General features: G+C 38.9%; 1 protein-coding gene across 1 annotated transcript; it reads left to right on the top strand.

The window, feature by feature from the left end:
* Positions 1 to 5,278: 5,278 nt before the first annotated feature.
* Positions 5,279 to 25,436, top strand: npas2 (neuronal PAS domain protein 2). Its single transcript, XM_083901842.1, has 21 exons — positions 5,279 to 5,397; positions 6,966 to 7,022; positions 7,224 to 7,378; positions 7,488 to 7,579; positions 8,583 to 8,672; positions 10,489 to 10,609; positions 11,636 to 11,749; positions 11,908 to 12,026; positions 16,180 to 16,262; positions 16,342 to 16,448; positions 17,213 to 17,360; positions 17,458 to 17,542; positions 17,623 to 17,749; positions 19,360 to 19,457; positions 19,567 to 19,653; positions 20,621 to 20,812; positions 22,270 to 22,536; positions 22,826 to 23,010; positions 23,388 to 23,480; positions 23,644 to 23,854; positions 24,883 to 25,436. Exons 1-21 carry the CDS (start codon positions 5,342 to 5,344, stop codon positions 25,093 to 25,095), a joined length of 2,700 nt encoding a protein of 899 aa, XP_083757968.1. The 5' UTR covers positions 5,279 to 5,341; the 3' UTR covers positions 25,096 to 25,436.
* Positions 25,437 to 26,050: the final 614 nt, after the last annotated feature.

The following is a 26,050-nucleotide window of genomic DNA, read 5'->3' as shown; positions in this document are numbered from 1 at the left end:
ACGCTAGCAGCACTGTTAATAAGGCAACAATTATTAAAATTGTTAATAAAGTTATGGAAACTGTGACATTTGTGGTGTTCTGCACACACACATGAAGTCCACGTGTTCTGATAAATGCAAATCACTGATTAAAACATTTGTTTTTTATATTAAAAAAAAAATATATATATATATATATATATATATAATTACAAATAGTAACAGTAACTGATTGATTTCTTATAATGAAGAAATGATTGGATGAAACCAATCTTGTCCATGCCTTGTTAATACTACCTGACACCAGACCTGTCAACTCAAAACCAGATGAACGTGGCAGAGAGTAGTAACCCAGCCTCTGGTGTTAGGTTAGACAGAAGCCCAAACATCCATCAGCACATAAACAAAACACAGCCAGCTCTCTTACTGGAATGCTAGTCATTTTTAAGTCATTTTTAAAGAATGTTGTTGGTGTAGAGAAAGAAAAGCACAAAGCTGTTTCTCACCTGGTTTATTCTGTATTTATTTGGTGGACTTATTGTAGCAGTTCAGGCAAATATCTCTTTAAAAAAGGACAAATATACTGTTCATGTCATATTGTCTGGTTATTGATATCTGCTTATTATTTGTCAATGAAGGAATTCAGTTTGGCGGAATTCATTTATTTATATTTTTGCTCTAAAGAAGTCAAGTCCTTGACTGCTATCTCACAAGATGTGCATGTTTTGTTAAATTTTGTTCAGTATTGCATTACTAAATAATCATCAATCAACGAGATGATGAACGAGAGTTTGAAAACACTACAGATTCTGCCATGGGGTTTGGATTTAGTCTAATGTGGTTTTGTGCATTTGTATGGTTTGGATACTGTGGTTTAGACATGGCCTGCTGCTACAGCTATAGTCTGTTGCTAGTATCTGAGATGATATTTGCTGTGTTTTTCACACAGTCATTATAAATCAGTGATATGAGTCACCGAGATGAACCATTTCTGCTTTGCTGAAGAGTTGTTGTCAAGGATAAGGTTTTCTTTTTATAGAAAAAGTCAATGTGTGAATCATTACACGTTTCTGTCTTTATTTTGCGATTTATTCACCAGACTATTGAGGATTTTAATACAAAGCAAGGTCATTTAACCATGAAAAGCCAAAATTGATTATACAATCCTGCTGAGCATCCGTGATTGGTTTTAGCAGTAGAATCCACTTTTGTGGGTGAATTTTGGCATTTGAACATGAAGTTTAGCTTGAGAACCTATGAACTGATCATCAAAATAATAATTCACTTAGTAGTCAGGAAATCCGTTCTTCGATTGTTGCAGCACCAAACAATACATATATAATGACTTAATTGCAGCCTTTGTGATTCACCAATTGCACCTTATCTGACGTGCAGCGTTACTTGCCAGTCGAACACTGCGTTCGTCATCTGCCTGAGTTTGACAGACTACGGTTGAACGGCGAATGCCAATGGGTGCTTCTTTTACCAATATATTTAACGACATCTTTTGCATTACTTCATTACAAGTAAAATTACCAAACAACATCAAACTGGCACTGCACTTACTCGTGCCCATATCAAGTCAACTGTCAAGTTTGAAATCGGATCATCGGTTCAAGAGATATGCCAATAACTCACACACAGAGACAGACGTTCCTGGAATTTTATATAGATATGGTTCAGGTCTGCTTCTTGGTGTGGGGTATCGCCCATTATGGCTTAATATACTCATAGATTGCTATTATGATTTGAATTTTATTGTGAAATGTCAGCTTCTTACTTTAAGAAATACAGAAAGAAAGGCAACAAAAAATCCAGTTGGATTATGAATAAACTGTGTCTGCAGGGTGATCGTGCATATTATGGCTGTAATTTGTACTGTACATTATGGGCAGTGTAATGATTCTTCATGTAAATGTAAAGTGTGAAAGAGAACTGTTTGTTTATGTGTGACTGTGTGCCGTGTTATCATTACGCCATCATTATGTGTTAACGCTGACAGACGTGGTAGCCTCACCTCAGGCACTGATGTAAAAGCTAGTTTGTCTTAGACAGCTGCAGGAAAACAATCTGCCATCAACATCTGTGCCAATGCCCTATACAAGCTGTTGTCAGTGTAAAGTTACTGACACTATCACCTGTTATAATCCATCCACCAGTGCTATAATCCATCATTGACTAATTGATACACTTAGGTTTGGATTTAACTGTCATCATCCCTCAAATAGTGCTCATGCACTGTACCAAACAGAATTGTACCGTGATGGAAACACAGCTTAAGAGTCATGGAAACGCAGCTTAAGAGGCAGTGCCTTAGGGCTGGGCGATTAATCAATTTTAAATTGAAATTGGATTTATTTGTTTGGACGATTTAAAAAAAATAATTAAAAAAAATAGATTTTTCAGATTTTTCCTTTTTCTTTTTTTACTGCTCTCTCTCAACTCCAGTCCCCTCCGCTCCCTTCTCAAAAATCTCAATATTTCACAGAGGAGTCTGGTCCGCGACTGGCATCAGACTGCTGCTGTATTTCAGTCCAGAGACGGTGTGCCGGTCATGGAGGACGTACTGAACAAATATTTTTAATTAACTGACACTGAAAACAATTGCTTTACAAGTCACAACTTGTTAAACTTAAAGTTATTTTATAAATATAAAAAAATGCATTGCCTTCACTTAGTCTCTTCAACAGAAGTTTATATGCAGTAAGGATGTTGTATTTTTTTTTTTTTTTTTTTTTAAACAGACTGTTTACAAAGACAGTTTGGTCTTGAACTTGAACCTCAGTGTACTGACTTCTGCCAGGAGTTCAGGTTGCTTTTTAAAGGCTTTAAATACCTGAGGGCACATTTGTAACCAGACTCGGGTGTTTTCTAGCTGTTAACCTTGCAAGGTGTGGTTTAACCTCAATACATTAAAAGAATGCAGACTGATGTGTGAGGTTTCAACTTACACAGTGTGGCTGACCTTAGTTGCAGTCCCATCAGGAATTGTAGTTTGATTATTTAAAAGTTTAAATTCAGTAACAAATAAAAATGTATGGTAACGCTTTCTTTTACAGTCCCCTAATTACCTGGTATTTAGCTGGTAAATTCATGGTAACACTAAAGTGTTGCTAGGTAATTACCAAGGGTAATAAGATAAGTAAATACAGTGAAACCGTTGCCAAAATACTGGGTAATGCACGGTAATGTACTCGGTAAGTAAAGTAAAACTGTACTGTAAAAGAAAGCCAAGCTTGTTTCCATGTAATTACACACATTTTTAGGGTTAGGTTTGTTAGATTACCCCTTGGGTAAATAGCTAGTAATTAGGGGACTGTAGGTACCTGCTTATTACCAGTTTATAACCCAATAATACACTTACATTTACCATAGTTTTGCCATAGTTTAGCTGTACATACCTTCTTATTAACAGCAGTAATAACACGCTATAATTAACTATATAGTTACCAGGTAAATGCCCAGTATTTTGGCAACAGTTTCACTGTATTTACTTTCTTATTACCATTGGTAATTACCTAGTAACACTTTGGTGTTACCATGAATTTACCAGGTAAATACCTGGTAATTAGGGGACTGTAAAAGAAAGCGTTACCAAATGTATTTGTTAATCTCCTCCATGTCATAAAATATAACTAACAAATAATAAAAACAAGATTAAACAACACTAAGAAAAAAGAGTCCAGTGTTTCTCAATTTGTGGGTCAGTGGGACAAATTGAGTGAGTCGCAGATACTGAGAAAAGTTGCGGCGCAGAAAAGTCTTTAACTTTTTTTTCCTGTAGTGCACAGCAGTTTTAAATTAATATAATATATAATAAGTGACATTATTTATTCAATATTGATACAATGACTCAACCGTAAAATCCTGTGTAAGGTGGATTATATCGACAAAGTGTAGCAGCCTTCGTGCAGGGCAACATTAGCATGTAAATTAGAGGAGCAAGGTATAAAACCCTTGACCCTAGAGTTGAAAGACATCCCCCTCTACCACTGAGCCACAGTTTGTCATATACAATATTATTTTAATTCAAATTATATCATTTGACAGGAAAGTACAATGCAAAAAAATAATAGATGGTGTAACAACATTGAAGTTTATTTATTGTATAATATAAGAAATCTTATGTATGTGATGCTGATGGAAGTTAGATTCATGCTGAAATAAAGTGTCATTTGAAACATAACTTTTCTAGTCTGCACATATTCACATGAAGTGAAGCATTAAAATCAATGTACTGGTATATGGAGCCAGATCCGATGATAAAAATATATAATAATATATTATTTTTACCGTGAAATACCTCAGTTTTATTATTAGAACTGATAGCAAAATGACAAAAAATATCAGCTCAATATAGTTTCTAGGCAGGATACAGACCAGAGGCCAGGCCAATAACATTCTAGTAATTCAGTAATTGTTATTCAAATTATTCATAATTCTTATCTCTCATTTCTCTTTTGATAATGGGTCTCCTTTGACTTGAGTTTGAGTTTTTCCACTTGTTGACGACTTCCTGAACTCTCATTATGGTCCAACTGTACAACTTCAGCATGGTTTATTAATGAGGTGAAGTTTATCCACAACACAAAACCGCATTAAGGTTAAAGGGAAGTGCTTGTGTATGTGTTGCTTTTCTACTGGAATATAATGGCTGCTCTCTGTTCTTGTATTTCAAATACAGTACTACAGTACTTAGTGCTAACCACTACCCTAAAGGCAACATATTATGCAAAATCAACTTTTTAATCATTATATTTAACCTTATATTTGGGACACAGTGTGAAAAAAGATGACTCAGTCATGTTTTGTGGTCCCCCTCAAGTACATCACATGACTTCTGCACTCATTGCTACATCACAATGAGACATTCCTGGAATTGTTGTCTCGCGGAGCTTCGCTTTGTCCCTAAAAAAACGTGAGAGTGCAGGCGAGGGCAATAGTATCCGGAAGAGCGGAAGTCCGTGAAGTGTTCTGTTCTTGGCCGCACAGTGCAGCAGAGTTCTCCACAAATTTCCAGCCTCAGAGGATTTACGTGCGATTTAACTGCCGTTAGCTGCCGGAGCCTCAGTGACGTAGTTTCCTGTGTCTGATTTGCATTTAAAGTGACAGGCACTCAAAACTGACCATTCTGAACTTGGTGAAATAGGGTATAATATGTCTCCTTTAAATGATGTGAACAAACACAATTTTGCTGAAATTGGTTTATCTGTGTTGACAGGATTTGGTGTTTCTCTGCTATCCTGGTGGCAGTGGTGGGCAGCTGGTCTGCTGTAGAATTTTCCAGAACAGTGTTTGGACAAGGAGTGCGGATGGGACTCAGAAGTCTTCAGAAAAGCCCTGGTTGGGAAAGGGTGTGAATATGGACAACCTCTCTGACTTTGGTGTCCCCTGCTCGTCCGCCCACGGGGAATGGGAGTGAGTATCACATCAAGTTTACTATCTCACATGGACCTTCTTCATCATGTACTACTTACATGCACTTTTTTATCCAGAGTTGCACTAGTTAAAGTGCAATATAACTAGATACCCATATACACTAGTTCAGTATATCTGAAACGAGTGGTTTCAGGGTTTAGTTGTACTTAAAACTTTGACAGTACACTGTCCAACTGGAGCGCTTGGTCAAGGTACAACAGGCAGCCCCTGGACTCTTGCCATGAAGTCAGATATGACTGACACTGTTCTGTGACTTCTGAAAGCTGCCTCCAACCCCGTGACAGACACGCCCACCATCAAACATTAAAGTGGCATGTATGTGAGTGCAGTAGCAGCAGCAGCAGCAGTAATAGCAGCAGCAATAGTAATTTGCCTTCAAGGAACACAGTTTATACCATCTTGTCTGACACAATCATGGACAAATTATTTGTCAAAAACTATTAGTAAAAATATCAAATTAAATAAGTTGCAGTACATTACATTTAAGGCATAATAAAAATTCTTTACATGCGATAATGAACACTGGCTTCTGTTGGGTAGCTGATATGGCTTGTTAACACTTAAATATTGTTGCTGTATAAGGTAGTGTAACGCAAACAATGTTTAAGCTACTGAATAAAAGTTCCACCAAAAAAGATCTATGCACCTTTGAGTCTACGATATTAAATATAAAATATACAAATTAATAAACAGATATAAATAAACAAAGTAAATAAATACATTTTGTTTGCTACTTTATATCACAAAATATTAGTAAACATTTTTTTAAGATACATACATGGAAACAGGCAGTGCTTTCTGTCTGTGCTACTAGGTTTTTTCCTTTATAACCTTTGGCCTTTTTGATGGGGTTTACACTTACAGGACAACAGGAAGTAATAGTTTAAAAAAGTAGCAACAAACATCCTGAGGGCTGGACCTGACACTACATATGAAGCACTAAAGGTTCATTCACTGCTTCCATTCACAGTTTACATATACAGTTGTATGCAAAAGTTTGGACCCCTGTAAATTTTCATGATTTTCCTTTATAAATCATTGGTTGTTTGGATAAGAAATGTCAGTTAAATATATCATATAGGAGACAAACACAGTGGTATTTGAAAGTGAAATAAAGTTTATATGATTTACAGAAAGTGACAAGAATTATTTAAACAAAATTAGGCATGTGCATAAATTTAGGCACCCTTGTCATTTTATTGATTTCAATACATTTAGCACTATATTATTATTAATTATTGGAGCTCAAAATTGGTTTGGTAACCTCAGTGACCCTTGACCTCCATACACAGGTGAATCCAATCATGAGAAAGGGTATTTAAGGAGGCCAATTGTACAATGCAATATTGCCTTTGCTATAGTCTAAATAGTTTTATATTAAGATATCGAAACCATACCGATAGCGTGGCCCAAATACCCTGATACATGGAGAAACTGTACCGTTGCATCCCTAACATATATATATATACATATACATATATATTTATATAAACCATTTATTTACATTTACATAATAAGCATCTAACAATATAAATATATATTTTCAGCACCAGCAGCTGCATGGACGACTTGATTGAGGAGGATGAGAAAGACAGGGCAAAAAGGTACTCACACATATTTTCACCTTATATATCTGTGACATTGCAGGTAGTATGTACAATTTTCAGCCATGGATGGATACAAATTTGTTTACTTTCATCATTAAGAATATAATTATTTCTCAATAATTCTTTTTATTTGCTTAGCTGAGCTCTTGCCTGTAGCTACAGTGATTCCTAATTGTTTTGCTGTGTCCATATTTTAAGGGCATGCCGGAACAAATCAGAAAAGAAAAGAAGAGACCAGTTCAATGTGCTCATCAAGGAGCTGTGCACTATGCTGCAGGGCCAAGGACATCCACGCAAGATGGACAAGTCCACCATATTACAGAGAACTATTGACTTCTTGCAGAAACAGAAGGGTATGGAAATGAAAATATTTCTGTAAAAACTAATTTACTTCTCCTCAGGAAAAATGTGTTTACTGTTTTTTTTGTTTTTGTTTTTAATTCCACCCTCCATCTCCTGTAGACATCACTGCACAGAATGAAACCTGTGACGTAAGACAGGACTGGAAGCCTTCATTCCTTAGTAATGAGGAGTTCACACAGCTGATGTTGGAGGTAAAACTGTGACGATTATTGATAATAAGAAATAAAGGCTTACAGGGCCAGAGGAAATAAGAGAAGAAGTAAATGTTTAGCTCAGTTATTTGTTTTTCAAGTTCTTTATTTAGAAGCATGGTGGAAAATGTAAGGAGTCAAGGAGGCACTTTGAAGCAAAATGATCACACAAAAACAAAATAAAAATAAACCCAATGTAAAAGTGATTTTGCACTGCTTTATGGTAAATAGTCTGTATTTATATAGCTCTTTTGTTTGACTTGATGACTGCTCAAAGTGCTTGACCCTATAGTTTTGCCGTTCACCTATTCACACATCTATGTAGCAAATCTATATGCAGCATTGTCTGTATAACACCATTCACACAGCAAAGCAGCCATGAGGTTTGAGGTTTAAATGTCTCGCCCAGCGATACATCTTCATGTGGATTAGTGGAGAAGGGATCAAACACCCAGCCCTTCGGGTTGGATATTGACCCACTCCTGATACCTACTGATCCACAGCTGCCCATATGATAAGTGATAAGCATCAGGACTTAAATCCTCAACTGTCAGAGAGACACTTCTCCCTTCAACTGACACACTGAACACCTTCTGTTGTCCTCACAGTAAATGTAAATTCAAAATATCTTCCTGCTCAGTTATATCAACTTCATAAAATCCACCAGTTATCATCATCTAGAAAAAGTAATATGATACAAATAAACAAGTTGACAGGAAGATACAACTAATCAGGATGATACAATGTGAGATAACTAAAGAGTTGACTGAGAATAGTGTGTCCATGGAGACAACTGTAACCACTTTTGCTAATGTGACTATAATAATAATTGTCTGAAATTGATGAACATCTTTCTTTGAGAGACAGTTATCAAACATTTGTAGCAATAGAGCATTCATCCTTAATTTATAATAATGTATAATAATCCTTAATTTCCAAAGTGCTGTTAATCAAACTGTATTTGTAGCCTGGTTGACAAGTCCTTATGTTTTTTCACTTTCAGGCCCTGGATGGTTTCTTGATTGCACTAACCACCGATGGAAACATCATATATGTATCTGACAGTGTGTCTTCACTTACTGGCCATTTACCAGTAAGTAAGGAAGCTCTCTCTCTCTCGTGTGGTCTTTAGTTGTCTTGTCTACTGTCTAGTTTTGTCCTCTTTTATTTTATTTTCCTGATAAACTGTTAAGCACGTCACCTGGACATTTCTTGCTGCGTTTGCCTTGATATTGATTTAAAATTTCTCATCCCCAACACAATTCAGAATGATAGTTTGAGCAGGTTCATGGGTGTTAAATGTATCTGACTAGTACAGTTGTCAGACACATGTACAGATACATGTTAAAACACATTTCAGCCACTTAAAGGTGAATTATGTAATAAATCTAAAGCAACTGGCCATAAAATCCATAAAAAGTCACACTCAGGAATAATGTTCATATAACAAACTGAACTCACCAACAACAACAGTACAGCCAAAATATTTACATCATTTTTTTTTTTGCAAACTGCAAATCATGTTTATGTTTTGAAATCATGTTTTGGCATGTGGCGCCACCTACTGCCATCTACCAATCATTGCAGTCAGTAGAGTCTCAGCTGCCGAGCAACCACGGGTTGCCAGTTACGTCAGAAAACGGAACCTAAAAGACCTCTGTATTTTGAATTTGAATGTAGTAACCGTTTTTGGCCACATTCTTACATACGGCACCTTTAACAAAAGGCTCAATTAATAAAACTATTCCTGCTAAAGCCTATGATAACTTCAGGGTTCCTATGCAGCATGGAAAAGTAAAAAATTAGTGAAGGATTTTAAAACCATTTATTTACATAATAAGCATCTAACAATTGGTATTCAGATGTTTAATATTGACTGAAAAATCCTCAGAGAAGTCTGGAAATTTGAGTCTGTAAAAGTATAGAATTTTGAAACGGAAAATGTGTAGGAACCCTGTAGGAACTCTGTATCTAGGCTATAGGCAGCCTTTTCCCAACTGGAAACACTCTCCTGCACCGTCGGAACAGATTACTTTGACATGTGCAGTCTTGTCTAATTTTCTGAAAGTAAAAGAAGCTTATTTTCGGCTTCCGTAGTAAACAAACGCTGCACATGTCTGCTTGTCTGTTCATTATTCATTTTTGAAATTAAAATAATTCCAGTCTGGATCTGGATCAGACACGTGATAGCACCAAGCCAGGAAGTCATGTTCGAATCGACCAATCCAAATGACTATCGGCATATAGAAGCCCTCTCATTTGGAATGAAATTCCTTTCCAAATGGGCTGTATCGGAGCAGAGTTTTCAAATTGGCATGTTGACATGCCATTTTTATTCCGATCAGGCTTTTATTCCAAGTACTTGTATCCAGCTAGTGAGGACCAAAAGCTTATTTTAGCCACTTAACAGTAGGCTCACCTAATGAGATATGGCTGCATAGTCTACAATATAAGAATATGGCAATTTAGGTCATCATTAGACTCATTGTTCCGACTGGAAACTGAAGTTTGTAAACCACTCACTCTCCCACACCAAAGTCCACTGAGAAAATCAGTGTTTTTAGCTCACAGGGACACAGGAGCTTCTGGGCTGCTGCTGCTGCCTCATTCTGCAAGTTTGTGTCACTAAGGTAATTCTGAATCAAGGATTTCAAAGACCAAAGACACAAAATGATTCTATACACTTACTGATGAAGGCAGCAATGGATCCACAAATTCTCTGTGTTTTGATGCAAAACCTCTCATTTTCTCAATGGATTATGGCATGGGGGATTCTAACATCAGTTTTTCCTTGTGTCCTGGTAGCCAAAAACATTTTCCTGATTACGTCAGACACATTTATACTTCTATAGCAGCACAGTTACATGTCACATTCTCCCCAAAAGACTGACTCATCTTTCCTGTACCAGTCAGATATGGTGGACCAAAATATCTTGAATTTCCTCCCGGAGCGGGAACATGGGGAGGTGTATAAGCTGCTCTCATCCCACATGCTGATGACTGACCCCATTGCTACAGACTATTTTGACAGTGAGTATCCTGCTGCGTGGCCTCTGTGCACACGTCTGGCCTGTCTATTTCTAACACCACTTTCTAACATCACACCAGACTGTGTCTGGGTCATCACATTGAAGCACAACAGGAGCTAAAAGGTCAATGCTCTGTAGATTGTCTCCCGTTCTCTCAGGAGGTCACTTTCAGTGTATGGTAGCATTCTCAATTGTTTCTCAGTATTTTGTGTAATTTGTACTTTTTTTTTTTATCTGAAATCCAGAAATAACACTCACTTGACTCTTTAAATACGGCTTAAGTTCTTTTTTAGTGTTTCAGATGGCGTTAACACTGTAAATACCACTTTAAGCTCTTTATATATAGAGCAAGTTCCTGAAGATAGGTCTGTACTTTATTGGATTGCTGATTAGTGTGTATCTATGATTAGCCTTTCCGCTTATAATAGGAGCTAGCTTAGTATCATAGTTAAGACTTTAAATCACTGTTAGGTTAGCACAGTAATCCACAGCAATGTTGTAGCTAGGACTCAATGCACTGACCTTAATCCTGTGTCACTATTGAGCTTTTCTAATAAAGAGAGATGGTGAGTCATCTCAAACTGTCTCAAAAATGTCTACATTGTTAAAAGAGACATAGCAAACTGTTTACACTCAGTCACGTTATATCAAATGTAGACTTTAAACTAGGGATGCACTGATCTCGCCCACTTTGAGCAGTTATCTAAAGAGATCAGCTCATCTGATGCATCTGTTATTCCCTTAATTGCAGTGCTAAAGCGTCATCTACACAAAGGTTGAGACCACGGAGTGAAACAATGAAAAGTGCGCTCTTAAGAGTCTGTCAACACATTTTACTAAGATCTATTCGGATCCCCTTGCACTTTTGAACGACTGTACTCGATCCTTGTCATAAAGATCATTATTTTGATGTGGGGATAAAAAAGAAAAACAAAGCAAACACAATTAAAAAGCACCTCATTAAAAAGTTGTTATGAAAATATGTGTATTGAAAAATAACTATGCTGTAAAAAATATTGTTTTTCAGGTGAGGCACAAATTGAATTTTGCTGTCATCTCGCCAGAGGCAACATTGACCCAAAAGAGCCACCTGTGTATGAATATGTCAAGTTTGTCGGAGATTTCAAGTTTCACAACAATGGTATGGCATTTTCATTTTGTCCTTGTTCTGTCAAAGTTCTGCATAATGTCTCTTTTTCTTTATTGCTAAACAGTGTGAAAATAATATGGAAAAAGTTATTTTTCAGTGGATGAGATAATGATGGATGTCACAGTTATATTGTGTCTTCTGTCACATAGTGCCTACATCTTCTTGTAACGGGCTTGAAATGGCTTTACCAAGAAGCCTGCAGTCAGCACTGGAGGAGCAGGTCTGCCTCATTGCTACTGTACGATTAGTCACTCCACAGTTTCTTAAGGTAAGACCAGTTGGGATTTTCAAACTTTAAAGTGGCAGTTCAGGTATTTTGATGGGTGTTTTTTTCAGATCCTGGCACCTGACTGCAGTGTGTGTGCCCTTTTTGCCAGGAAATTACGAGTTCATCCCTGTATCTCACAGTTAGACAGCCTTGACTGACGAGATACTGACATTTGTGAGCTTCTCAATCTCCCACATTAAAAGTCTGGAGAGACTCACATAATAATATCTACATCTGCTATAGTCTAGTCTATCACATTTTAAGAATACTGTATGTTAGCTGCTTAGACAACTTTTCCTGACTGAAGAAACTGAAGTTTTTGTCACTTGGTAAACCACTCACTCTCCCACACCAGTCCATAGAGAAAATGAGTGCAGCACACAGGACTTGTTGATCCACTGCTACCTCCTTCAGTAAGTTCAAATGTGTTATTTTAGGGGTTTAAAATCTATTTATTTATCTCAGTGACACAACCTTACCAAATGAAGCAGCAGTAGACCAGGGGTTTGGTGTAGGAGAATGAGTAGTTTACAAACCTCAGTTTTTTGTTTAAAAATGTCATATATTTAAGATATAATTGACTTATGTATGCATAAAATTTATGAGGGGAGCAGGGACGGAGCCACGCCAGCTGCCCCCCTAACTTTTGTGGTTTAAAAACTTGACTTGTAAAAACATCTGCCACTATGTCCACAAGCAAAGCAAAGCATTTCAAAGCATTGAAACAAACAATAAATTGACCAAAAGTGAATAATTGCAAATATAATCTTAGGCCCCTGACTCACTAAGCTACGGCCCTGCATCAAACGTGCAGTGCGCTTCGTCCAGAGGCTTCATGCAAACGACACAGCAAGTCTGCTGCGGTGGCTCTGCATCCCGGCACAGAGCGGAGCGACCCTTACCCTAACCCTGTTATGTTAAATCCATTTACATTTGGGGATTCTTGCGTACCGTCCTCCCATGCCACCCTGCCAAGACCTCTTGCCACCGCTTAGCCACCGCATGTAGAATTTTCTAGATATGCCACTGGAGGGGGGCCTTTTATCAAGTGGCTGAAATCTGTTTCCTTGCATCCTCACTGGCAGCCATTTTCAGCACAGCTGAGTCCCAGCACAGAAGGAGTACACAGCTGAATCAGTGCAGACTATGCCATTACCTCATACATCACTTAAAGGTGAAGTAAGTAGTTTATAGTGCCATCTAGAGGAGAGGCTGAAATTTGCAACAAAGACCTGCTCCTCTGCTCACCCCCTCCCTTCCCTGAGCGCTACGGTGTCCTCAGCTGGTCAAATGTCGTCCTCGTCGTCTTTCTCCGTGTCAGCAGATGAGGTTCGTGAGGCGAGGGAGACGGCGGAGCTACAGCGGCCGTAGCAGACGAAGCGGAGAGAGTGGAGGCGGGACTTCCGCTACAATTAAAGAGACGCTTGATTTGTTCTCTCCCGTTTGTCCTTACAGGCTCCGGTAGAAACATGGCGTCTCGCTGCTAACAGTGGCTATGCAACCCCGGCCCGTGACCATGTTATTTTACATGACTTTTTGAAACACTACGAAAATGAAACAAAAACTATTATACAGTGACTAGACAATGCAGGAGCACATAATATGTATAAAAAAGTGGATTTTGGGTCATATAAAAAACCCATAAATACTACACAGTGTCCCTTTAGAAGAAAACCTGATAAACTCTCTCTGTGTTTTCCTCAGTTTGTGTTGCATGTACAGTATGTGGCATCATTACCATCAGAGGAAAGGAATAGGGGTGGCACTGAAACCTATAATAATCACACAACTAACCATCCAATGAGCTACAGTCTATGATCTGGGAGGATTTTGAGAGAGTCATGACACATTTGAGTTGATAATGACTCTGCAGAGTTGAGTCCTCTCCAGAGATTACTTGTTGTACTTCGTAACATGTGGCACAGCATGTACCTCCCAAATGACAAGTAAACATCGGATCCCAAAGGTAATCAATGAGTTGAAATCAGGACACCTGTAAGCCAGTAAGAGGAGGAGGCTTCACGCAAACAAATAAGATTACAGTTTTATACTTTGTGTAAAATATAAAATAAACTATATAAATGGCATCACATCCGCGTATGGCTCCAATAGAACTGACCTCTGCTGCCTGTTAACCCTTTTGAGCTTGAATTGTGTTTAAATGAATTCACATTATACATCATGTCAAGACAGTTTTCCTGATACTGATAGCTTAGAATTTTTTTAACCTGCGGTTGCCACACCGGATCTGGGAGCATGTTTCAGACATGGAGGATCTCTCTCACTGAAAACATGGCTGCTAGCAGGGACACAAGGGAAAACAGATTTTAGCCCTCCCCATGAAACTTTAAATTCAACTAATAATTTGTAATAAAACCAAATGTTAAATATGTTTAATGAACGAAATGGACACTGATCCGAATCAATTATTAACAGAAACATTGTCCAATAATCTACACCACATGTGTCAAACTCAAGGCCCGGGGGCCAGATGTGGCCCGCCACATCATTTTATGTGGCCCGCAAGGTCTATGCTGCTTTAAGGCATGTGTTGACCATAAACTATATTTCCCACAATGCATGGCGATTGTGTTACCCGTGAAGTGACGGCATCCCGCCACTAGTTTGCAGTTTATCATTGTATATGCATCATGCGACGAATGAAATTGAGATTGAAATATCCACAAATGATCCCAAAATGTCCAGGAAGAGAAAGATTGATGCAGATGGAAGGCAGTTTCAAGAAAGATGGGAAGGCGAATACATGTTTGTGCTTCAAGGAGAAAAACCAGTATGTCTTTTGTGTTATGAGGCGGTGTCGGTCGTGAAAGAGTACAATCTACGTCGGCATTTTGACACCAAACAAGGAGCCAAGTGTGCCAAAGTTAGCCTTCAAGAAAAAGACTTAAAAGGCAAACTGCGATCGCAGCAGAATGCGTTCACAAAAGTCATAACAAAAAATGATGTGGCGGTGAAAGTTAGCTTTATTGTGGCTGAAGAAATCACCTGTGTCTTTTTCTGAGGGTGCGTTTCCATTTAGTTACATTTATTCTGTCTTGCAGTTACATGCTGTGGGACAATGTGAGACAAGTCACCTATCCAGTGTTCTACATTATTGTAGATATTATTATTATGCTTTTTTATAGTGCAGCAATGAAACACAACAGATGTTGATACTGTATTTTAAAAATGTCATCACTTAAAGCAGATGTAGATTTTATGAGGTGAATATTTTGTTAAAGCAGCTACACGTGTCATGCTTACAAAAAACTGAACTATAATTTTAGGGTGTGGTAATGTTATATATAATAACAGCAATGGAAGGAACACGGATGAGGTTTAAATAATTAGGATAAGAATTAAGCAGAACTGTGGAGGGCAGCATTACACCTCTCAGTGTACAGCCTGCCATGAATTATTCTTAAAAGAAAAAAGAAGAACATCAACAGCAGCACCACCAAGCGCTACTAATAATGATCATAATAATAATAACATATAGTTATAATGATAATAGCTAGTTGAATAGTAGTTTCAGATTTTGATCCTGCACCTCAGCCTAACTAGGCTTTAGGGTTTACCTGAGCTAGTCCTAACTTTAATTAAAGTTAACTTTAAACAAAGAGGATGTTTTCCAACCAGTCTACTGAAGAGGCAAGACAAGATATATTGATTTGTATTTGTATTGTATATGATGATGATTATAATTTTCATAATAATACATTAATACAATAATACATGCAATGTGCTTTCTTTTCTTTCTTTTTTCTTTTTTTTTTACTTTTCCACAGCTCAGAGAGCATATATTGAATAGATATATATGGATTTTTTTCCCATCAGATTCGCTGGCCCAATTAAAAATCTTTAGCATAGAGTCCATTTTGAATTTGGACTTGAGGTCTGGTTCTCGTGCACTAGTTTGTTGCCACAGTATTCCAGTGGTTTGAAAATTAAAATGTCAAAAAAAAGCTAAATCAGCCAACTTGTCTCCACATGCTTGATATGAGGCAAGATATGAGTGTTATACTGTGTCATTTTATGCATTGATAAGTAGCTGATAATTAATGTCTGAATATATTGTTTAAGTGCTAATTATTTGCTGTGTTGTGAAGTTAGTAGTGACTCACAAGCTCTGTCACTGTTGTTGTTTGTTCAGGATTTGTGTAACGTGGAAGATCCGTGTGATGAATTCACTTCCAGACACAGCCTTGAATGGAAGTTCCTGTTTTTAGATCACAGGTAAACACGTTTCCTTCTTTCAATTGTAATGTAAAAAGAATGTTTTTTTTAATGTGTTTGTCATCTTTTTGTGTTTCAGAGCCTCACCAATCATAGGCTATTTACCCTTTGAGGTTCTAGGAACGTCTGGCTATGATTACTATCATGTCGATGACCTGGAGTTAATAGCTCAGTGTCACAAGCAGTGTAAGTTACATCTGCTTCTTTCTTGACAACCCTTTAACACCGAGACTCCATCCCAGAGAAATAGGTTGTAGTTGACTAAATGGAAATTTAGATTTTTATTTAAACTGTGGTTCCATGAGGCACATAGTCTGTGACATTCAGACGCATATGCTGTGTTTCCATTATGGTATAGTGTTGTTTGGTGCAGTATGGTAATGTTTGGAATGGTAAAGACCTGGGCCAGGCTTACATTTCAACTGAGAATAGTACTTGGTGGCTGGGTGTGGACTGTGCCCAGTGGCCGCGTTAGCAAGATACGTAGCGTGATGTCATACCAGTGCAATGACTCAGCTCCCCCCTGACTGTACCATACCATTTTACTCTGGTAACTCAAGAAAATTATGCCAAATTGAACAGTAGGGGCTGGTTATTATGACACTATTCCTAATGGAAACGCCCAAAAATATGTACTGTACCAAACCGGACTGTTCCACTCGATGGAAACACAGCTATAGTCATTTTCTGTAGTCAGTTGTTGGCGACTAGACTTGCTAGAGTTAAGTTTGAATCGGACAGCCATGTTTTCATTAAGAGCGAGCCTCCCTGTCTTATGCTGGATCTTGGTGAAGGGTAGTCTGTACAGCTCAGTCATTCACTAACTGTCTCATACAACCTTACTCGAAAAAAATGTGTCCCTTTCTAAATGAATCCAGCATGTGAGTGCATGGAAAAAGCTTTTATCTATGACACCAGAACATGACACAGACTTTTCTCCCTCTCCTCAGTAATGCAGTTTGGGAAAGGTAAATCCTGTTACTATCGCTTCTTGACCAAAGGTCAGCAGTGGATTTGGTTGCAGACTCACTACTACATCACGTATCACCAGTGGAACTCCAAACCTGAGTTCATTGTCTGCACGCACACTGTTGTCAGGTAAGACTGACTGTTGTGGTCACTTTTGTCATCTTGTGATTGTCCTGGTGTCCATCTACACCGGTCACATGTACCGACGCTATCTGATATCTTTCAGTTATGCCGAGGTACGAGCTGAAAGGAGGAGAGCGTTTGGCCTTGAGGAGCTGGCTCCACCTGAGAATGCTCCCTCCTCTGTGAAGGTAAAGAGTCAAGAGCCCTTCTTTTATACAAGGTCAGCCTTTATGGACTTCTGTTTCATATGTTGCTCTCTATGTTCCAGGCTCAGGAGCTATACTTGGACATCTGCTCCACAATGGATCCTGCAACGGACAGAAACAGTGGTGCACGTTCAGTATCGTCCCACAGCTCACGGAAGTCCTCCCACACAGCACTTTCAGACTCTGCATGTGAGTCACTCAGCAGCAGGTCCATGTGTGCACACATCCTGTTCCTACAGTATATGTCATTGAGTGGCTATTGTAAATTAAATTCAAATGTTTGACCATGGTGTTTTAAGTTGACAAGAGCTGGTGATCAGACGTGACTCTTCTATTACTAAAAATAAATTACTAGAAAATCCTCTGTGGTCCACACCCACGTATTAAATCACCACTCTGATCTACACATGAGACTATGATCAATAATTCCCATATTATTGTTGACATGTTAACATTGGAATACAAAAAATCAGTGCAGATTAATAATCAGTCCACTTCACTTTATTTCTGAATTGCATGTCTTTCAATACATGCATGTGGTTATTTTGAAAGATTTAGCTTCATAGAAAGTACTCACTCTCAAATAAATAACAATTTCAGAATGAATTAAAATGAAAAAAGAAAAAATTAACATTGAGTGCAAATACTGAAATGTCAGGCTTTTATGCTGACTGGTTGGCACTAGATACTGACACAAAATGTCACAATATTGCTATATACGGTATATTACCTGCTATACTCGGTCAGATAAAAGAAAAATAACACATAACTTAAATACCATGGCTTTCTTTTATTGCTTCTAAGTATGTCTCAAAATCTACTGTACATCACCAGGTTTGTACACATCTCAGGAGGAATTTTGGACCACTCCTCTTTGTGGATCCTCTCCAAATCCTTAAGGTTTCGAGGCTGTCGCCTCTCACTGAAAACATGACTGTTTAAAAAGAAAGCTACACTCTTAGAAATAAGGTGTCTAAAAGGATCCTTCTACAAGGGCTGAGGTTCTACCTGGAACCATTTGCTTCTGAAAAACTTTCCCAAAGAAAGGGTTTTTCAAGGGTTCTTGGTAACAGTAATGGTTCCAGTAAGAATCATTTTGAACCAGAGAACCCTTTAAATCCCTTTCCCGAATAAAGGGTTTTAAAAGGGTTCTTGGTGGAACCCTCCAAAAGGGTTCCAGGTAGAACCTTTTGCCAAAAAGGGTTTTCCTATGAGGACAAGCCGAAGAACCTTATATGGTTCTACTTAGCACTTTTATTTCTAAGAGTGTAGCCACTGAATGAAATATATTCCCACTTAAGTCTACATTATATGCAATATAACAATATGTTTGACATACGTTTTCAACTGAAAAAAGAAGTTTGTATTGCTTTGTAAAACAGTCCATAGAGAAAGTCAGAATTTTTAGGAGTTGCTGGCCTACTGCTGCCATGTTTGGTAAGATTGGGTCACTTTCGTAAAACTACCTGAAAGATTTCAAACACTAAGTCTGGTGTGAGGAGTAAGTGGTTTACAAAACAACACAAACTAAAGACTGTAATAATAAAGCAGTAAACTGTATTCTTGAGATAGCATAGACCAGGCATATATGTTATTAAGTGAGCCTTTTAGGAAGTTACTAAAATTATTCCTTGGATCCCGGCTAGTAGCCATGTTTTCAGTGGGATGCAAAATCAGCGCTGGGATGTGTCAGTACCTCATACTTACATACTCATATCGCAAAATACCTTAACTATCCCTTTAAGATCTAAGTGAAAATACTGTCAGTCCACTTTGATTGATGTGTGTCTCCTCTGCAGCGGCTAACTCCTACACAGAGGCCTGCACTCCATCATGGCAGTCTGCCTCCATTGCAACAGAGAAGACAAGTGCCAGACTCCAGTCCAGTGGTTCAAAGGTCAGTTGATCCACAGACATAACGCTCAGTGAAAAAGAGCCACACCAGATTGGTACAATAATGTCAGAGGCTGTGCTCAATTGTTAAACTTTGTTGTTTCCCCCTGTAGAATTTGGCAAAAAGACAAAAATCCTTTGACCTTGTTCCCCAAATGAGCCTCCCCGTCTCTCTTACCTGCAACAAGCACTCCTCGATGGTCAGTGTGTTGACCTCCTCTCCTGCCTGTTTCCCGTCCTGCACAATATCATTCTGTTTTATGTGATCACCTGTTGCTTGTGTGCAGTAGCTCCAAGAAATAAAAATAAAATGAGAGAGCGAGATCCTCCCAGTGGCATTGGCAGGTAGTGGCACCTCACTGGCAGTCCGTGACAGCCTGTGACAACTTCTGGCCTTTCTGTGGCATTTCCTGACACCTGCTCGGTGTTCAGAAACGCCTCCCTTGACTCGCTGCTAATAAAGGCGGGGGCCACATTTGTTGTTACGACAGTCACTTCCTCCATGGATCATGATGGATACAAAATAAAAGTATTAGGGAAACATCAACTACTTGTTTACTTATTTTAGTGTACAAAGTTTTGCATGCGTTCTCTAAAAAAAACTTGTTAATCTATAGGATTATGTCTGAATTGTTTTGGATGATGATAATATTATTGGCACAATATCAGCCAATATTGGCTTAAAAATGTATTATCCGATAACATGCCAAAATCCCCTGATATGACTAATGACTAAAACAATAGTAAAACTAACACACTGCTACCTCCTTGACATCTATGCTGGTGCCCTCTACAGCTATTATTTGTTTATGTTTATTTATTTTCCACACAGAAGAAAATGCATATCGATCATATCTGTTGCAATATGAGTATGAAACTTATCACTGAAGAGACTGAATGACCTCTGTTTGAGTATAGCACATGGAAATATGTATATACAGTATATTGGTATTAGTTATGGGCTCAAGCACTCCAGATATATTGGATATTGGCAAAAAGTCCAATATTGTGTATCCTTAATTTTAACTGCAGGTTAAAAATTAAGATTGTAGTGTTGACAGCCAATTATATGACTGATGCCATCGCATAGTCTCTATGTCATATTTACAGTAACTAAAAAAAATAAATGTAGTATATCGTTTCAAGTTTTCAAACTTGTATTTACAGCAACAGCAAACCAAGCAGCAACAGCAGCAGCAGTCTTCGTCCACGTATCAGCTGCAGGAGCCTCAGCTCGGCATCATGAACCAGCTGAAGGAGCAGCTGGAGGAGAGGACACGGATTCTGCAGGCCGACATTAAGACACAGCAGCAGGAGCTGCATGACATCAAGGAGAAACTTCAGCTGGCTAACATCCAGGTAACACCTATGCCTCACGTGCCAATCTGAAAGAAACATGAAAGGATTTATGTTGAATCTTCCGCTCCATTTCAATACACTCCTGAACCCCGTAACACATAAACAAATCTGAATACAGATCTGTGTCCAGATCACAACCAAAGTCTAGACTATATTCCCAGAAAATCATCGAAATCAAAATCTCTCTTTACATTTTTGAGTTAGGTTGCTCACAAACAGACTAACAAATGTGGTTGAAAGCCTAACCTCATTAGTGGGTAATAAGATATAGATAAACAGATTTAATCTACTAAAGGTATTCCCAAAATATGTGAAAGTAATACAGGTTTTTTAACCAAGCTTGGTCAAATGCTTTGCAAACTATTACGTTTATGTGAATAGATTATTATGGATCATTTATGTAGCATGTTGTTTTATACCTCAGAGAAGCAAAGTACAAAAAAAAAATCGATCCGATCATGTCTTCCTGGTTTGCGCTACTGTATCACGTGTGTGATCCACATATACACGACGCATTTAACAGATCTTTTTGAAGAGCATGGTGTATTTGCATTAAAAAAAAAATGAACAGATGAAAGTCACAGATGCAGAAGAGGAGGATGAAAATGAGATCAGTAGTGGACAGTGAGGAGATTAGCAGACGTGCACCGTTTGTTTACTACAGAAGCAGAAGTGAAGCTTATTCTTCTGCTCCTACTTCTGGAGAATTAGACAAAATATTCCATTCCGACTGAATGCCTTCATGTAAACATTGGAATTGGAAATTCCGATCAGAACTTTTGGAAGCAATTTTGCACATAAACATAGCTACTGTTGCTGTAACTGGGTATAGCAGATAAAACGTGTTGTAGAAAAAAAGGTAAATAATATTGTTGTTCTTACTTGTCAGATGCCTTCATTGTGTTACTTCTGTGCGGTTGAACTCGTGTTTAGGATTTTGTTGAGATAAGAAAAGTGCAGTCAGGCAGCATGGTAATAAATCTCTGAAAATATTAAAAATGCTGTATACAGAGAAGATGTTATTGTTTTATTTTCAGTTCTTAAACTGTCTGTGTTCACATCATAACACTTATGGTTTTGTGGTGTTTGTAAAACACTGCTTCATTAGAAAAAAAAACGAAAAAAAACCCTGAACTGATCCTTCAATTTTGTGACTGGATGATCCAGACATACAAATATTAGTCATAAAAAAGGTCAACATAATTTTAGGCTCATTTTACCAAACCCCTCACTGTCATGCTGGAATGACACCACCAAGAGGCAAACACTAACCAGTTCAGCTGCAAGTTCTCTCATGACCTACATAACAGACAGAGAGAAGATTCTTCCGTCCTGTTGTAATGTTTGGTTAGTAAAGCCCAATGATGAGAGTGTTACCTCAACTAACTATGTCAGACACACTACTGTGTACCAGAATACACGTAACACCCCAACCTGTGTGTGTGTGTGTGTGTTAGATGTTGTTACAGCAGCCTGTCAATGACTTTGGCCCAGCCCAGCAGCAGCAGCCGCAACAGCAGCAGCAGCAGCAGCATCAGCAGCAGCAGCAGCAGCAGCAGCAGCAACAGCCTCAGCAGCAGGGCCCGGGCAGTGTGGCCCAGCACAACCAGGCAGGGGTCATCAGACAGTTATCAGGCCCTCAGCCCAAAGCAGCAGGCTGTGGGGGCCACACGTCATCCCCACACTCACTCCTGAGCGAGAACAGCTCTCCCGTGGCAACACAGGTGAAAATGCAATTCTACAGACAAGACTAGAAAGATTACAGTGGAACATTTGTGCCATACTAGAGAAAAAATATTAGAAGAAAAGGTCATCATATCACGAGAATAGAATTGTAATATTATAAGAAAAAGTGGTTTTATTATGAGGAAAAAATTGTGATATTACAAGAAGTTAATTGGTTGTGAAGTTAATTTCAAAACCTGATATGTCAGGTGATGGTTAAATGGTGGAGTGTATTGTTTTTAAATGTTTTAACCAGAATTGGTGTATGTTTCCGTTGTTTGAGTACAGGTGCAGCAGAGGATAGCTCGAGGCGGGCAGGTACAGTCAGTGAGTCTGCCTGTACAGACAAACACCAGTCTGACCATGCCCTTCTACAGCAACCCCATGATGTTCTCTCAGACCAACACCAGGCCCGTGCAGGACGCAAACCAAAGACACACAGACACTGAGTTCAACCAAGAAGGACAACTACGGTGAGTTTTTACACACAATGAAAACAAATGTTCTCGATCAGCTTCTTACTGTGAGCAGCTGGATTGTACATGACTGCATTTTTTTATTTTATTGGATATTGGATAGAAAACCTGATTCTGAGACTCACACTTGTTTGTATTCCGGCTTCTTTTTCTCAGAAATAATGTGTTCCATTTGTATTAAATCAAAGAGAATGAAAGTAAATACGCTTGATCAATTAATTATGAATCAATCAATAAATACATTTTAACTGCATCAACCCTTAAATCACAATTATCTGTCAGAAAAATCCTCAATTTGTTTCAGCTGAAATGAGAGACAGACTTCTTCCATTTAATAATGTCTTTCTTTTCTTTTCTTTTCTTTTATTTTGCAGCATGCTTCTCAACCAACCAATGCAGACGCTGGTTCCTACAAGCAGTGTCAATTCACAGCCTTCCCAGTGCAACATGGGCCTCTCCCAAGCCATGTGAGTACATGCACGCACACACACACAAACACACACGCGCACACACACACACACACAGGCACAGTCTGATTTCCATGATTTCCAAGAACATCACATTGATTTATATTTATAGATGTAGGTCCCCACATCATTAGTAATACCTGGAATTGTTCCCTCCCCACAGATACACGTTGGAGCAGCAGATCATCGCCCCCTCGTTCTCCATGCAACAGGTCAACTGCAACGCCGTACTGGTGCCATCTCCGGTCTTCACGTCCCCCATCATGTTCCCACACAACAGTTTCATCTCCCCCCAGGCCCAGTCAGCGTACCACACCCAGCCCCAGGCCTCTCAGCACTCCCTGCAGCTGCAGCAGTCCCAGCAGTTCTTTCAGGTATGACCACCACCTGCTCACCAGCTGCATGGCCACGTTCTTTGACTGAACATTTCATATTCAGTGATACATTATTGGAAAATGTAATGTATAATAATTAGAGGCATTATGCTGCATCAGAATCCTTAGTTACCGTAGCAACAACCTAGCCTGCCATTTCCACACATGTCTGTGACACATTGAGTGATGTAGTGTAAGGTTCATCAGGTCTGATATTAAAGGGATATTTCAGGTTTTTTAAAGTGTGGTTGAGTGAAGACTTACTGCAATGTGTCTGCCTCAGGTTGCAGCCTGCACTGGGACCCAGCTTATGAAATAGACTCTCACTTTCTGGGGACACTAGGAAAAACAGATTTTACTCACTTACCACTCAGACCTGACCTAATGAAAACTACACCTGCTTAAGTCTATGATATCTTAAGAACATGTTTACTAATGTATTGTTTTGCTGCTTTGTAAAAACGTCTCACTCACTGCAAAGTCCATAGAGAAAATCTGCACTTTATGTAATTCTATCAATGCACACAGGAGTTGTTGATCCACTGCCTCCTCTACCAGGTGCAAATGAACAGAACAAGGCAGCAGTAGACCAACAGGTCCTGTGTTCCTGTGAGCTAAAAACAGTGATTTTGTCTATGGACTTTAGTGCAGGGAGAGTGAGCGTTGTACAAACCTCAGTTTTCCGTCTGAAAAGTCTGAAGGCAGACATGTTCTTAATATATCAAAGACTTAATCTGATGTAGATTTGGTGACTCTTGTTAAGTGGCCCAAATTCATTTTCCCATGCTTCACTGAGAGTTAGCATCCATCTCTCAAGCAGGTTCTCAGTGCAGGGGGAGTGCACAGTGACTATTTGTCAGTACCTCATACACACTCTCTTCGAAAACTTGACCTATCCCTTTAAAATTCAGAGATATTGTTCATGGATACACAATGCAGTGTTAAATATTACATTGGCAGGAGTTTGAGGAAATAGAAGATGTTCTGCCACCTGACAAGAGTATATTCAAATGTTCTTTTGTCAACAGATGACTCAAGGACTTGTACCCAGTGGGTCTACTCCAGCATTCTTACACACCACTAATGTCCCACAGCAAAGCACTGTGGGATATATCCAGCAACAGCCTCAAACACAGCAACTACCACAAGCACAGCAGCAGCAGCAGCAGCAAAGGCAATACCAACATTCCCAAAACCAGACTGGCAGTGTTTCAGACTTCCGAAATATGCTCACACGGTAGCACTGTGGACTGCTATAGCGTGGAGTGATCCCCTCTGTGTTATTGCAGAGTAGGCGTCTGCACACTGTGGCATTTCAAGTCAAAGTTGACGTCAAGTTCTGCCGCAGAAGCGCTTGAAAAGTTGGAAAGGGCTCAAAGCCTTCACCTGTGATGTGAAGCAGCCTGTTGAGAAGGAGTGGAATCGAAGATTTGCCACGAGCAGAGGCTGCTCTGAACTGCAGGAGACTGAGGACAGTCTGAGGTTCTGGGCCACGCCATGCGCTCATCCATCAAAGACACTGCTGAGACATGTCAATTATCAAATGCTCTCAACAAGACAGTCACATGTTTACATGTGGATATGTTGAATCGAACACAGAGAGTTTTCTTTCAAGTGTCAGTTTGCACTTTTGTAACCACCTGCCACCTGAAAGTAGAATATTTATTTTTACCCAAGACTTCTTTACTAATAATGGATCACTTTTTCAGCCCCACACAGTGACCTGAGGTCAGCGCAGGTCCGATTTTTCGCTAATGAAAAGGAGAAACAGGCAGCTGAAATATACGCGTCATGTTAATGCTTGATGGTGGCCAAGTCTGATGCTTGGTGCTAAAGGTAGCTATCAGAGGTTAGCAGAGCACTGTCTGTCACGTCTAACTACGAAGGAAGAGTTGTTAATGTTGCTATGGTGATGTGATTGCACTTTCTCTGACGAAAAGAGGAGAGAACAGCCTTGTTTTGAGAGTTCTCTAACTTGATTTTATTAATTAAATGCACAGTCACTTCCTGGTTTTCTCAAAGCTAGCCCGAGTATTTCCGGTCAGCTGTCAGCCAAAGATGCAGAGATGGAAAGGTAGCGTCTACAGAAGTTGTTACCAAGTTGCTGAAATGTAAATGTATTTAGCATTTAAGCAAGCAATTTAGCATTGAATCCCTCAGAGCTAACTACTAAAAGAAGTACTGAAAGACATTAGA

The sequence above is a fragment of the Microchirus variegatus genome (assembly GCF_963457635.1).
Source record: "Microchirus variegatus genome assembly, chromosome: 15".
In the NCBI taxonomy this organism is placed as follows: domain Eukaryota; kingdom Metazoa; phylum Chordata; class Actinopteri; order Pleuronectiformes; family Soleidae; genus Microchirus; species Microchirus variegatus.
The sequence above is the reverse complement of the archived record's forward strand: the minus strand, read 5'-3'. Positions and strand labels throughout refer to the sequence as shown.

Coding starts and splice junctions, on each gene's coding strand:
- npas2 (XM_083901842.1), top strand. CDS start 5,342: ATGGACAACCTCTCTGACTTTGGTGTCCCCTGCTCGTCCGCCCACGGG. Junction 10,610..11,635: donor TGCTACAGACTATTTTGACA/GTGAGTATCCTG, acceptor ATTGTTTTTCAG/GTGAGGCACAAATTGAATTT. Junction 20,813..22,269: donor TTCAGCTGGCTAACATCCAG/GTAACACCTATG, acceptor TGTGTGTGTTAG/ATGTTGTTACAGCAGCCTGT.